General features: G+C 43.9%; 1 protein-coding gene across 2 annotated transcripts in view; it reads left to right on the top strand.

Annotated features, from left to right (window-relative positions):
• Positions 1-14,893, top strand: part of LOC115099052 (galactose-3-O-sulfotransferase 2-like) — an 84,421-nt gene that overhangs the window by 26,387 nt on the left and 43,141 nt on the right. The window contains exon 2 of one of the 2 annotated variants that reach the window (XM_029616328.1): positions 3,164-3,262. The exons of the other annotated variant lie outside the window; for it this stretch is intronic. Coding sequence (XP_029472188.1) covers positions 3,164-3,262 — 99 coding nt within the window. The remainder of the gene's footprint in view (positions 1-3,163; positions 3,263-14,893) is intronic. 2 annotated transcript variants of the gene reach the window in all.

The following is a 14,893-nucleotide window of genomic DNA, read 5'->3' as shown; positions in this document are numbered from 1 at the left end:
TTGTAATATATAACAAAAATGTGATAAATAAAAAATGAAAAAATAAAAATTAAAAAAAGAGTAAGCTAACTACAAGTGATGTCTCTTTACTCAAAGTTCGATGAACCACATTCATAATTTTGAATTGGATTCTCCAAAAAAAAAAAACTGGGAGCCAGTGCAAAGATGGCAACATATGAGTAATGGGATCATGTAATCTTGAGTAAGTTATTATTCTGGCAGCAGAATTTTATACCAACTATAGGCGCTTCAACATGACTGCTGGCATGCCAACATACAAAGCATTGCAGTAACCTATTTTGGTCAGAACTAAAGATTGTAATACTGCATGGAAGTCACTAATAATCAAATAAGGCTTCAAGCCTTGCAAAAGCCAAAGTTTATAAAAGGTGCCTTTATCTGCTGACCCGATGATGTTAGATTCTAGAAAAACTCCCAGATTTCTTACGACCAGAAAAATATTGATCTCCTATTCTCTGAAACAATAAGATGCAAGTGTAGCATCCAAAAGAAACTTAATATCATCACTTTTGTTTTTCCAATATTAAGGGCCAATCTATTTGACATAATTCAATGTATCCTCTCTTTAATCTGGAAGGTGGGATCACAGTGTATATTGTAGATATTCATACAAGTTAAGTATATTATTAACAGTCTTTTTGTGCAGAATATATAAAAAGACATTGAAGGATTTTAAGTGCATTTTTCAAAAAAGTAAAAAAAGATTAAAAAGACTGAATCAAGAACTAATGGTTATTGATTATAATAGTGCTTTGTGTTGCATGGGACATGTTATATCTGATGACACTTGATCCATCCTAATAATATTTTACTTTGTCTTGTTTTGAAGAATGGAATGTTTGCCTTTTGTATTTCAAATTGAGATGTCTCCATTCAAACCAGCTAACACTTGATCCAATTTACACTGCTCCTGGCAGATGCATATTCTATCTGTTAAATGGAAATACACTGTGTAAAAACCATCTGCAGCAATTTATTGAAATCCTATTGAAAACTGCTAAAAGAATACACCTGTTTCAAGAATATCTTTATTGGCAAACTACACTCAAAAATACATTTACTGATGAAAGAATATGATCATCAGATTAGGCATTATGGGCTGTTCACCTACAATCGCCTTAATCATAGGTCAGTGAATTTTTTTTTCCAAATCTTTATATATGCAAATAAAACAAGAACTTATCTGTCCAAAGTTCTCCTAGTATTTTCAAGGAACATGGAAACATTTTACTCTGGTTTAATGTTATACCTTGATATGGCTCTATCCCCATCATTCATCAAAATGCATATTGGTGTTAATGCACGCGATAACGATATTAATGCATGTGAAAAGTATGGTAACGCACAGCACAAATGCAAATTTTGGGTGGGATTTAGTTGAATTAGGGGCAATATTGCACCATGTGATAGCATGCAGTATGCTATTGCACAGTTTTAACACCAGAAATAACTATGCCTTTTTTCTGCTTGTGCGATATGCCCATTTCTGGAGAGAGAGAGAGAGAGAGAGAGAGAGAGAGAGAGAGAGAGAGAGAGAGAGAGAGAGACTGTCTCTGGGGGAGTTTCACTGTGTGCAGCTATTTATTTCTCTATAGGAGGGCCATCTAATAGGTCAAGGTGAGGTGCTGGTTTAGGGTTTGGAGTCCAGTTTCGCATGCAGAGTGAGACGTACAAATAGCACAGTACACCTCGGTGAAGATTTGACGTAATTTGGAGTGAGGAAAGTCTCACAAAGATGAAATTTCTACTATGGTCCATCAAGCTAGGGTGAGAGAACATAGTAGAAATTTCATTTTTGTGAGACTTTTCTCTCTCCAAATGATGTCCAATCTTCACCAAGGTGTATTGTGCTGTTCGTACGTCTCACTCTACATGTGAAACTGGACCCTAAACGCTAAACCAACACCTCACCTTGACCTATTAGATGGGATAGTCTCTCTCTCTCCACTTTTTTGATGAATTTAGGGGTAATGGGCCAGATTTTCAAAGGGTTACGTGCGCTGGCCTATTTTCAAAAGGCCCTGCAACGAGCATAAAGCCCTGGGACGCATGTAAGTCCCAGGGCTTTACTAAAGGGGCGAGAAGGGGGCAGGGCATAGGTGGGGTGGGGCGGTCTGGGGGCGAGGCGTGGCAGGGTCAGAGGCTCCAGGCAATTTGCTGCTGTGCCAGGGATCGCGCGCCAGCAGTCAGCCGGCACGCACAACTTACTTCAGCCCCAGGGCTGAAGTAAGTTTTGCAACAAAAAAAAGAACTCAAAAAAGGTAGGGTGGAAAGGGCAGGGGAGGTAGGGGAAGGGAAGGGAAGGTGGGGTGCTGGGGTAGGGAAGTTCCCTCTGAGGCCGCTCCGATTTCAGAGCGGCCTAGGAGGGAACGGGGGAAGGCAGTGTGGCTTGGAGTGGGCTTGGCACGCACAAGGTGCACAAAGGTGCACAACTGGGCTACCCGGCACGCAAACATGTATGCCCGCGCGCACCCTTTTAAAATCTACCCCAATGTTTCTAAGATGATTCCTGCATCAGGGGGGATTCAAGTTCTATTGTAATAGTCTACATTATATTTTAAGCAAAAATCTTTCTTGATCATGATGGCACATTGTTGCTTTAACACTTCCAACATATTCGCACATTGGCACCAAACTTTTATAAAACCAAAAGTTGCAATGCTCCTTGAAAGTACTAAGAGGACTTTGGACAGTTAAGTTCTTGTTTTATTCGCATATATACAAATTTTAAAAATTATACACTGACTAATGATTATTTGTAAGGCAATTGAAGGCTAACAGCTGGAAATTCCTAATATGGTCACATTCTTTCTTCAATAAATGTATTTTCTAGTTTAGTGTGTTAATAAAGATATTCTTGAAACAGGTGCATTCTTTTAGCAGTTATTCAAAATGATTTTAATAAATTACTGCAGATGGTTTATAAACAGTGTTATTTCCATTTGACAGATGGAATATGCATTCTCTTATCTGTTTATTTAATTGGATCTCATTAAACAGTTATTGGTTTACCAGTGCCCTGCTGTTCTTCCTTATGAGCTTCCAGTTGCAAAAGTCCATGAGAACACTGTGCTTACAGGAAAAATCTCAGAACCTTTCCGAACTATAATGATTTCACTCTCTGTCTCTCTCTGTTTTCAAGAATTCCCAGGATCCTTCTTTTTCTGGTCTGTGTGATGGCAGGATTCATTCTTCGGCAGCAGATTTTCCTGCTGAATAAATCCTATACCACAACTACCAGGTAAAGCCTTTTTCATTGGTCTATCACTGGGAAAGGTGATAAAACTTACAGAGGAACTGCCACATGTTTTTAATATTTTTTAAATGAATACTGTAGCAATTTACCATAGGAACCAATTTACTCAGTGCCCAGATCTCTGGTACATCTGCATCAGTTGCTTGCCTGTTCTGCTTTTCAGAACCGGAATTTGGTTCTATCCATTCCCTCTCAACTGTCCATTGTAGCTGTGCTCTACTATTCACTTTATAACATCCTCAGATACAATATCTAATACAGGGACAACACCTTTTGCTTCTGTGAACCGGATAAAAAATGTATTATTAAAGTTACCTGGGCTGCTGCATAAGCAGCGTTAGGTAGAGACAGCATGCTGCTCTTTTGTTTTGGGTACTGTCTCTTTCCTAGTATCAGCATACCTGGGAACATTTGACTTCCAGTCACCCTAAGATAACCATGGATTATTTATTTATTTTATTTATTTATTATTTTTGTTATACCGAGTTTCATGATAGGGATCACATCAACCCGGTTTACAAATAACAATGTGTGCAAAGTATAGCGTAACGTAATACAAATTTCCAATAAAAATTTGAACTTTAAATACAGAGAATCAATTGAAAGGTGTGAGAAAGTTACAATGAAACAGGGAAAATAAACTTGGAACTGGAAGAGGGGAGAGAGGTTAAACAATGCAATATTTACATTTAATACAATTCAAGTGATAGTGTATCAGAGTAAGTAAATAAGCCTATTTGAGAGAATGTGACGGTACATAGATATGAGCGATAATATAAATAAGAGAATAAATATGACATTGTAGTGAATGGTGATGATATGATAAAACTCAAAAGGTAATAGTGAGAAGTTTGTGATGGGAGGATTCTTATTTGGGTCCAGGTGTTACATAGGAGTTTGTGTTGCTGAGTGCGGGGGGGGGGAGAACGGGGGGAGGACAACTGCACAGTGGGACCGGATGCTCACAAATTTGCTCTCATAAACACTCGTACATGTTCACACTTACTTTCACTACTCATTCTCTCACATTCTCACATGTCCATTTACACCATTACTTCTGCCATTCTCCCACCAACACACACAGACTTACATCTCTCCCTCTTCCATACACACATGCCCACTCACTTTCACACCCATGCTCACTTGCACTCAGGTCTCTCCTACTCACCTACATACACTCTCAGATCTCTTCTTCCTACACAAATACACACTCACTCGCTCTCACAGACATGCTCATTCATTCTCTCTCTCCCCCCCCCCCCCCCTTTTCAAAACACACTAGCAACAGCAGACTCTAACTTGGGCTCCTGAAGCAGCAGCAGCCTCTTCCTTCTCCTCCTGTGCTGTGGAAGTGGACGCTGTCTGTTTCTTACTCCTCGTTTGATGCACGGACAGGAAATCGCAATCTCAATTGGCCAAGGCAAACAGGATGGGGCGGGCAAGTAGCTGGATACAGGGAACAGGCTGTGCAGGAGCAGGTGGTATCACGAGGAAGCCTTAAAAAGGTCCGGAGATGGTAGAAATCACTGTCGAGTTTCTCCTTTTTCAGCCATGCAAGACCAATGACGTTCCTTTCTTCTTTCCGGGTCCAAGCAGATTGATTTTGCTGCAGCACCCGGAGGTTTCCGGTATTGGCCCAGAGACCCGGTAATTCTTTTAGAATTCCGGAGTCTCCGGGCCAGATCCGGAGAGTTCCCAGGTATGGGCTATCAGTTATTTAAAGCAGTGAGAAGGGCTGTTGCTGCCCATAATTACAAGAGATCGGTTTGGTTTCAGGATAGCCCAGCAATGATGATGTCATAGCCTGGACTCTTAAAGGGGCCAGGTTATATCAGCACCGCAGGAGCAGGCACAAAAGTAAAATAAAAGAAATCAAAGTAAAACAAAACTAAGACAGATTAAAACAAATGTAAGGGAGAGGGGAAAAGGACAAGCAAAAGAAGGCACTTGCCAAGCTCCTGCAGCAGTAGCAAGCTATCACAGCCCTCCCCCCCCCCCCCCCCCCCCTTCCCTGGGAGTGACAGAGGCACATTGGAGAACAGAGCATAGCAGGGACAGCAGCAAGGGATGCTGGGATAGTCTCTGCTGCTCAGCTGAATGAGAGAGGGTCCTAGAGTGCAAGATGAATCCTGGTAAGTAAGTTCATGTAGACCTTGGGAAAAATTATTTAAAAATAAATGTTTGGATCAGATTGAGCATTGGGGTAATCAGTGCTAGCCTCCATCACTTGTGCAAGGCTGGTTTGGGTGTGTTTATGTGGCCAGGGAAAGCCACTGCGCTGGGACTCCAATCTAAGCAGGAATCCTGTCCAGGGTTTCCTGCAGGCACTCTGTATGTGCATTGTACAGCTCCAAAGCATGGGGCTAGCCTCCTGGTTTTTGCCCGTAATTTGCCTAGTGTAGGAGCTCTAAAATGTAAAGTGATTAGTCCCTAAAATCTTGTTTTGGGACAGTGAGACTATTTTTAAAATATAAGGAAAATTAAATAGACATGGCTGACACCTTTCCCCTGTCACCAGAAAGGCTGAGAGTGGCAGTTCCAGAGAAAGTAAAGATTTTTAAAAGTGGCACTACTTTTTAGTGACATCAGTGGAGCAAGGATTGCTCTGAGAGAAAAAGGCTCTCCATGTGGGCAGTGTTGCCAATCTTTGTTACTTCCTGGGCCATGTCATGGGCCCTCCACCTAACTCGGGGCCGGCCCGGGCCGCAGGAACTCGTCTTCGGCCGTCCAGGCTCGTCATGGCTTCCACCGCGGCTCTCCCTTCACTAGGGAGACGCCCGATCCAACACGCTGGGCCCCACCCCCTAGGCACACACGGGGGCTCGAATCTTAAAGGGGCCAGCGCGGGAAATCAGGGAGATGGCCTTCAGATGACATCAGTCGCTGCAGTGTATTTAAACCCTGCAGCTTGGCCTAATCCTCGCCTTGCATCGAGGTTCCTCTGCCTTAGTGTGTCTAGTTGCTGCTTTGACCTGCATCTTCAACCCCCAGCATCTGATTCCTGGCTTCTGACTCCGGCTCCGTCCACGACTCCATTTCAGCTTGACCCTTGGCTTCTGACTCCGTCTTCTGATTCCTGGCTTCTGACTCCGGCTCCGTCCACAACTCCGGCTTCAGCTTCCGTCTCTTCAGCAGGTATCCGGTTCTTCTCTTGCCTGGAGGTTTTGCCTAAGTCCCAGCGGCTTGGTCCCTCACGGGCTCCTCCCGGGGGGGCCGCGGGCTTCCGAGGGTGAAGTCTCTTCTTGCCTCCCGGGCTCAGCCATTGCCTTGGATACCCTACTCGGGCTGCCTCTCTGGTCCTTGGTCGCAGAGGATCACACCTAAGTCCAAGAGGCCCGGGTCCCTACGGGCTCCTCCTGTGGGGACATCAGGCTTCCAGTGGCGAAGCCTTCTCTGGAACATCTCTTCAGCGCCAACTCCCGGCCGCAACATACACTGTGGGTCCCCACAGTACAACACCATCAGTCTCAGCCAGCCCAAGGGTCCACTCCCATAACAATCTTGCTTATTTATTTATTTTTGCAACCCTTTGGGTAGCTTATTTTTGTGCTTTATTTTTTTCCTATTTGCTTTTTTGGGGGCTTAATAGGTTGCCAGTCCTTTCTGTTCACTACTTTCTCCCTGCAGCTGGAGCAGCCCAGGCCAGGACTCGCTCACAGCTCAGCCACACTTGCTTGTAGCCGCTTGGAGGCCCACATAACCTGGAGGTAGCCACTTGTTTCCAGCATGTAAGCTGGTTATGGCTCTGAACTTCATTTTGGCATTAATAGTTGGTACAAATTACATGTAATATTATAAATGTCCTTGTTTCAGAGTGGGGACCCATAATCCCTTACCTTATAGAATGGCCTACCTGTCTGAAGTTACTGTAGAATCTTGTGATCAAGGTGAACAGATGTTCATTTATTAAGCAAGATTCTTGAAAATCTAAGCTGCTTGGATTTTGATGGTGATTTCTTTTGCACTTACTGATGGAGTTAAAACTTGAACTTATTTTGGTCCAGTTGTGTCAGATGTTATCATAATCTTTATTTTTGTGTGTAATAACGTTTTGCAGCCATTTCAATGAATTATCTCCTGTAGAGTGGGATTCTGCACTTAAGCTTTGTAATAAACTGTAAATGATCTCCTTTAGTGCATTCATTTTCTTCTAATAGTTACATTTTTATTAACTATTTTGTAATCCTACTTTTGCTACCAGAACTACAATTTGAGGAGATGCTAGTGGTGAACGTGGGAATAGGGATTTGGCATTAATTGATTCGTTGCCTCTGAGTAATGCAGATGTTGAGAGAGTAAATGTAATTAAGTCCAAGCCAAGAAATTGTATAGCCAATGCAACTCTCTCGGCAATATTGCAGGTGCAATATGGAATGAGACGCCGGGGTATTTGCTGTACTGAAGTGATTCAATGAAAATATGTATCGTGACAATGCTGACAATACAAAGGATGAAGAAGTACTGGCTGTTATCATCGATTGTCATCCATTATTTTTAGTTAACTAGAGGTATGACAACTTTTTCCTCCATTACACTCACAAAAGTATTTTTAAATGTTTTCTGTGTATAAAAACTTTCTAATAAAAAAAAAGTTTAAATCTTGTTTGTTTTGGGCTTATTTTTTTGGCAAAGCTTGCATGTTCTTTCATAACTTGCTGGCACACGGGGAAATTAAGTAGAAGGTAGAACTGCTGCTGGTTGTCAGCTCTGCCAGGCCCCAAAAGCATTTGTGATGAAGCTAGACTGCACCCTAAGGGGAACAGCAGAAACCAGAAACACTGCTGTTACTGAGTTACTGTGTCTCTGGGAGATTTGAAAGAGAGAAAGAAAAAAGATTTGAATCCAGATCCCAGAGAGATTTCTATGCCCTGAAGATAAAAAAAAAAAGGAGAGACAGAGTAGTTAACAGTAGAAGTAACTGAACAAGAAAACAATGATTGTTTTTTGCCTGTTCTAATTAGTGGGAAGTGGAATTTTGTTTTGTGTGTAAAGTAACTGCTATTTCCCTTAAATTAAAGACAAACATTTCCTGATTATCATTTATTTTCTTTAGCTAGATAAAAAAGTTTCACCAAGCCTCCAGACACCCACAGGAGAAATACTTTTAGCTTGCGGAAGATAACCCAGTGCTAGGGAGGTAGTCTTTGTTTTTGAGTTGGTACAGTTAAGTAGAAGGTGGACACTGATGGAGGAAGACCGGATGGCAGCAATCTCAGGACCCATTGCTTGGAGGTGACAGTTGCTGTACCAGAGACCATCACATCAGAGATTGCATCACAATGGACAGAGCTTGAATCCCATATAAATGTGTGCATACACCTACAAAAGAAAATCACACTTTAGGTCTGGCCTGCCTAGCAAACTACCAGATTAGCAAACTACTAGACTAGCAAACTAGCTGAACCTAATTGAGCTCAATAGGAAAGTAACACAAAGGGACAGACAACATTGAAAGTGCTTAGTAAACGCAAAAGACAAAAGGATATAAAAGATACTTGCCATAAGAGGTGGTAGGCTATGCTCTGTCTCCCCTAGCAGCTTAAAATACTAAAACGCTCTCCTCCCTCCCCCCCCCCCCAAGTGGTCATAGGTAGGAATTACAACAATTCTGGCACTTACCACAAAGTGCAAAAAAGTTATCACAGTTTGCGGTAATACCTACTCGAAGCGCTAAGATAGTGCACTTTGCGATAAACAGCCTATTACCATAAAACACGCCCCTTTTCCTATCGCATGCTATATTTAGTGCATTTTGATAAATCCAGGCCTAAGATAGGCTGTAGAGAAAAAACTTGACGTGATAGAAGAAAACTAACTGCAGTTTTGAAATCAGCATGCCTATTTAAGTCTAAAACAGCTGAAAAATCGAACTCAACAGGAATTATGTTAAAAATTGTTCCCCACAATGTTCACTGCGGAAGGACCTGGAGCAGGACCACATAAAACATAGAAAATTAGAAACATAGAAATGACGCAAAAGAAGACCAAACAGCCCATCCAGTCTGCCCAGCAAGCTTTCGCACTTTTTATTTTCTCATACTTATCTGTTACTCTTGGCCCTTAGTAACCTTTTGGTTCTATTTCCCTTCCATTCCCGCCATTAATGTAGAGAGCAGTGTTGGAACTGCATCTAAGTGAAATATCTAGCTTAATTAGTTAGGGGTAGTGACTGCTGCAATAAGCAAGCTACACCCATGCTTATTTGTTTACCCAGACTATGTAATTAGTCCTTGTTGGTTGTTGTCTGTATGTAGATCCACTTTTCTTCATCCCCCCCTGCCATTGAAGCAGAGAGCTATGCTGGATATGCATTGAAAATGAAGTATCAGTCTTTCTCCCCTACCGCTGAAGCAGAGAGCTATGCTGGATATGCGTGAAGTATCAGACTTTCTCCCCTGCCGTTGAAGCAGAGAGCTATGCTGGATATGCGTGAAGTATCAGTCTTTCTCCCCTGCTGTTGAAGCAGAGAGCTATGCTGGATATGCATTGAAAGTGAAGTATCAGGCTTATTTGGTTTGGGGTAGTAACACCATAACAAGTAAGCTACTTCCCGCTTTTTTTGTGAATTCAAATCTTTTTTCCACATTTCCTCTTGCCGTTGAAGCTTAGAGCAATGTTGGAGTTGCATTAACGGTGTGTATGTTTATTGAATAAGGGTATTATCTCCAGGTAGTAGCCGTCATTCCCGCGAGCCACCCACTCTTCATTCACATCCTCTAGACTTTATGGATCCACAGGGTTTATCCCATGCCCCTTTGAAGTCCACAAATATTGACCATCTACCTGAGTGCTGACTGTGCTGCCTTGCCTTGCATCCCACCTTCAGTGCCACCTAGTGGAGCTGGGTCTCTTCCTTGAGGCATTACCGGACCATCTCCTCAGCAGATTTAATCCCGCACCCATTGTGAAACCTTCCGAGGGTACAGAATTCAAGTTGGGGCCTGAACTCCAGAGGCTTCATTGACCATCTGCCTGAGTGCTGACTGTTATGGCTTGCCCTGTTCGCCATCTTTGGGGCCATCTAATGGAGGTGGGTCTCTCCCTCGTGGCCCTACTGGACCATCTACTCAGCGGGTTTAGTCCCACCCCCATTGGGATAGCTTCCAGGGCTGTTGAGTTCCAGTTGGGGCCCAAACGCCGGAAGAGTTGCCATGTATTGTACGGAAAGGGAATTTGGAAGGAAACTCTCATAGGTCTGAAGCAGTGGCTTTGGGAGACAGCTTTGGGAGACAGCAGCAACAGATGAAATGATAGAAGCAGAGCAACACAGCCAAAACTCAAGAAGAATACCTATAAAACCCTTAAGTATATATTGAGAAGAATGGTATTAGAAGTCCAAGGAGGGGGTACATCAGCCATTCAGAGCAACAGATGGCTAGGGCAAGGGCAAGAGCCTCCACTGTTCCCTCTAAGCTGTGCATATGGGTGCATGCACACAGCAAAACACAGCAAATACAAGAAATTGTGATATTATTTGCATGATACTGGCTTGTAGTGCACAAATTTGAACTTGGCTTATAAAAAGTTTCACAATAAGAAATTTTTGCATGCACAATCTGTCAAAATGTTGACAGATTTGGATGCCATATGGCATAGGGGAAGGGGAATTGGAAGGAACCTCAAGGACAGACAGAATGGGGGATGCCTGTCCCACTCTGAGCTATGGCTCCCTGGCTGATCTACTAGTAGCATATGCTTTTAAGAAATAATAAAGGTCGAGCAGTACCTGGAGTGGCATGAAAGGCCTGAGGAGTAGTGCAGCAAGTTTGCAAAGCAATGGATGGCAGAGCACGTACTACAGAGGAAGTATGGTATCAAAAACCTGAGTAGTAGTGCAGCAAACATGCAAAGTAATGGATAACAGGACAACACCAAAAGTTGGCAAGTACCTCAGGGGAAGGGAATTGGAAAAGACACCTGGAGCTGTGGAGGAAGCCCTGTAAGGTACCAGGAATAGCGATGGCAGTTGTAGCGCTGGTGATTATTAAAAACGAAAACGGTAGGAGCAGAGCAATGCAATGAGAAGAGAAGCCATAAAAAGGGGCTGAGGCAGGAGGAGGAGGGCTTTCAGGGCTGAGGCAGGAGGAGGAAGAAAAGTATCAAATGCTTGAAGAGTGATGCAACAGGCATGCCAAGCAATGGTTGGCCAGGATAGGAGCTAGAGTCATCATGTTCCACAGATGAAGGGAATTTGAAAGGAAGCTTGTAGACACCTGGAGTCAGGTATGCTTGTCCCAGACAGAGCTATGACTAGTGCTGATTTCCCAATCCAGTAGCATATGCTTATTAGAAAGATTAAGCCATGCACTTTGTAAGTACTCACGGCCAGTACTGTAGAACTGTGAATGGTTCACGAACTCAGTTAGGGCTCTGTGAGTTGTGTAGCAAGTGTGCAGAGCAATGGATAGCCAGGGCAAGAGCAAGAGATGGTAAGTAGCCAATTACCATTGAGGAAGAATGGTATCAAAAGCCCAAGGACTGGTGCACTAAGTGTGCAAAGTAATGGATGGTCAGGGCAAGATGAAAAGTCGGCAAATACCATAGGGGAAGCGGATTTGGCAAGAAGCTCGAAAACAGCTGGAGCAGTGGAAGAAGCACTCTGACATACCAAGTCCAGCTTGAAGTGGCAGCGGTAGCTATGGCACTGGGGATTATTGAAAACTGAATTTTATTTATTTATTTATTTATTTACAAAATCTTGATATTACGCTTTCTTACCAACAAATTGTTCAAGGCGGATTATAACATCAAACAACCATAATTCAAGACACTGAGATTAAAACATGCTCATATGCATCAATATAAAAAAAACATAAGTTAAAACATTAATAATCTAAAACATTCAATTACCTAAAAGCTTCTCTGAACAAATACATTTTTAGCACTTTTTTAAAACATTTATAATCACTCAGCAAGTGCATTTCCAAAGGAATACTATTCCATAATGTAGGTGCTATACAAAAATTCGTGGGTTTCGTGGACCCTTGGCCCGAGGTGGAGGTTGATACTACCTGAGGGGTGGAACCCCACAGGTCCTCACCATCGGGAGACGAGGTCAGTTGTAGCAGGAGACACAACTGTAGTTCAGTAGAGTGAGAGGATCCTGCATCACCGCCACATGATCGCAGGTACCTGCACCGAGATATACTGTGAGGCGCCCCGAGGAGCGGGACGGAGAGGCACAGTTCAGGAGTCATAGTACTTAGGCAGGACTGAAGGTACGATGTACCAGAGCAGGAACCTCCAAAGCAGAGGTGCGCTAGGCAGTCCCCGAGGAGAGGGTAGCGCAAGACAGGAACTTCTGGAGGAGTGGTGCAGAGACTGTCCCGAGGGGCGGGACAGCGTACCAACAGGGTTTCTGGTGTGATGACGTAGGGACTGCCCCAAGGAACAGGGAAGCGCAGAGTCAAGTCTCTGAAGAGATGATGTAGGCTGCCCTGAGGAGCAGGGGAGCGTAGAGTTCAAGTCCCCGGTGTGGTAAGATAGAGACTGCCCCAAAGAGTGGGGAAGCGTAGAGATGGGATCTCAGATAGGCAAAGCTTGAGGCAACTCCGAGGAGTGGAGAAGCGAGCATGCAGGACCTCTGGTGAAGAGCACAGGGGCTACCCTGAGGAGCGGGAAAGCCTGGAGACCAGATCTCCCGAAGGAAGCGCAAGCAAGACCCAGAGGAGCGGATACCCGAGCCAGAGTCCAAATCAGCAGTAGAAGATCCAAGGCAGGAACCACTGGTCTGGAGAGACAGGAAAAAGTACCTGAGATGAAGGAACTTGTTGCCAAATCGGTTAGCGTAGGCCAAGGGAGGTGCTTATAAATCCCAAACTCGTGATGTCATAAGTCGGGGACACCCCTGAGGTTCCCGCCAATGGGCCTTTAAAGGGAGGCCTGGTGGCGCGTGCACGCGCCTAGGAAGGCCCAGAGTCGGTGTGTGGGTCGGCGACATCCCAGCCACCACGAGGAGTCTCGAGAACCCAGAGGTACACAGCGGTAGCGGCAAGCCACAGCCGCAAGTTCACCCAGAAAGGAGAACAGGGAAATACATGACGTGAGTAGAGTCGGTTGCGGCTGCCCACAGCCGACGGTCATAACATTTAGAGGTTTGTTGCAAACTTAGGAGCAGAGCAACACAGTGAGAAGAGTAGCCATACAACTCCTAAGGCAGGGGTGGTTAACTCTGGTCCTCAAGAGCCACAAACAGGTCTGGGTTTCAAGATATCCACAATGAATTTGCATGAGATAGATTTGCATGCACTGCCTCCATTATATGCAAATCTATCTCATGCATATTCATTCTGGATATCCTGAAAACCTGGCCTATTTGTGGTTCTTGAGGACTGGAGTTGGCCACTCGTACCCTAAGGTATACCGCGAGGGCTGAGACAGGAAGAGAAAGAAAGGTATCAAATTCTCGAGGAGTGGTACAGCAGGTGTACAAAGCAACAGAAGGCAAGAACAAGAGTCATCGTGAACCATAGGGGAAGGAGATTGGGAAGGAACCTTGTAGACAGCTGGATTTGGGGATACCTATCCCAGACAGAGGTATGGCTGGTGCTACTTGGCTAATCTACCAGTCCAGTAGCATATGCTTGTTAGAAAGAGTAAACCATGTACTTTGTAAGTAGACATGGCTGGTACAGTGGAACCGCAACTAGCTCACAAAAGCAGTTATGGTTCTATGGAGTGGTGCAGCAAGCATGCAGAGCAACAGACAGCAAAGGCAGGACCAAGAGTCAGCAAGTACTATAAGGAAGGGGGATTATGAATGGAAAGGAACTTTTTAGACAGGCTGAACTATCAGTACTATATGCGTCTATTAAAAATTGTAAAAACTGAACAGTATCTGCAGAGGAGTGCTATAGCAAGCATGCAGAGCAATAGACTGCCAGGGCAGGACCAAAAGTCAGAAAGTATTGTAAGGGTAGGAGATTAGGAATGGGAAGGAACCTCTTTCAGTAAGAAGCATTGTCGCTTCAGGATGAATCAAACCCTGGGTTCGGGCACCCGATTCTGACAGTCATCAGAAATAAAAAGCGTTGGTTAATATAGACTGCAGAATGCTGGTTATTGGAATCAGAATCTGCAAAGGAGGGTGTATTATTTCAGCTTCCGAATCAAATAGCTCTGTAAATTGATGGCGGTGGAGCATCAGACCACAAACGGCCATTACCAACCACGTGAGTCATAGGGGCAAGGTTGAGTAGGAAGGCTGCTGCACTGGGCGCAGAAGCCAAGGACAAGTGTACAGGTGCAGATCTCTGTGGTGTTATCAAATATTCAAAGGAGAACTTTGAAGGCCGAACTCTCCCACAGTTGCTGCTACCCTTAACAGAAGGCTTGGGGGTAGCCTGCATGGAGCGACATTTGCTACTTCCCAAGAAGCAATAATTGCGGGCAGGCTACATGGACCGTATGGGGTTTTATCTGTCATCTTTTTCTCTCTTACTATGTTACAATGAAGTAGAGAAAGATTCCATCTGAACAGTAGTTGAACGTGGGCCAGTCGGTCCTAAGAGATAGGAGGGAAAGGCGATAGTAGAAAAAAATGAAGTATTGTACAACAGGAGGAGACTAGGGAAAAACTTCTATTTTTTGTCTTTTTTCATATTTTTGTCTGGGGAC

This window comes from Rhinatrema bivittatum, chromosome 9 (assembly GCF_901001135.1).
Source record: "Rhinatrema bivittatum chromosome 9, aRhiBiv1.1, whole genome shotgun sequence".
Taxonomy (NCBI): Eukaryota; Metazoa; Chordata; class Amphibia; order Gymnophiona; family Rhinatrematidae; genus Rhinatrema; species Rhinatrema bivittatum.
The sequence above is the reverse complement of the archived record's forward strand: the minus strand, read 5'-3'. Positions and strand labels throughout refer to the sequence as shown.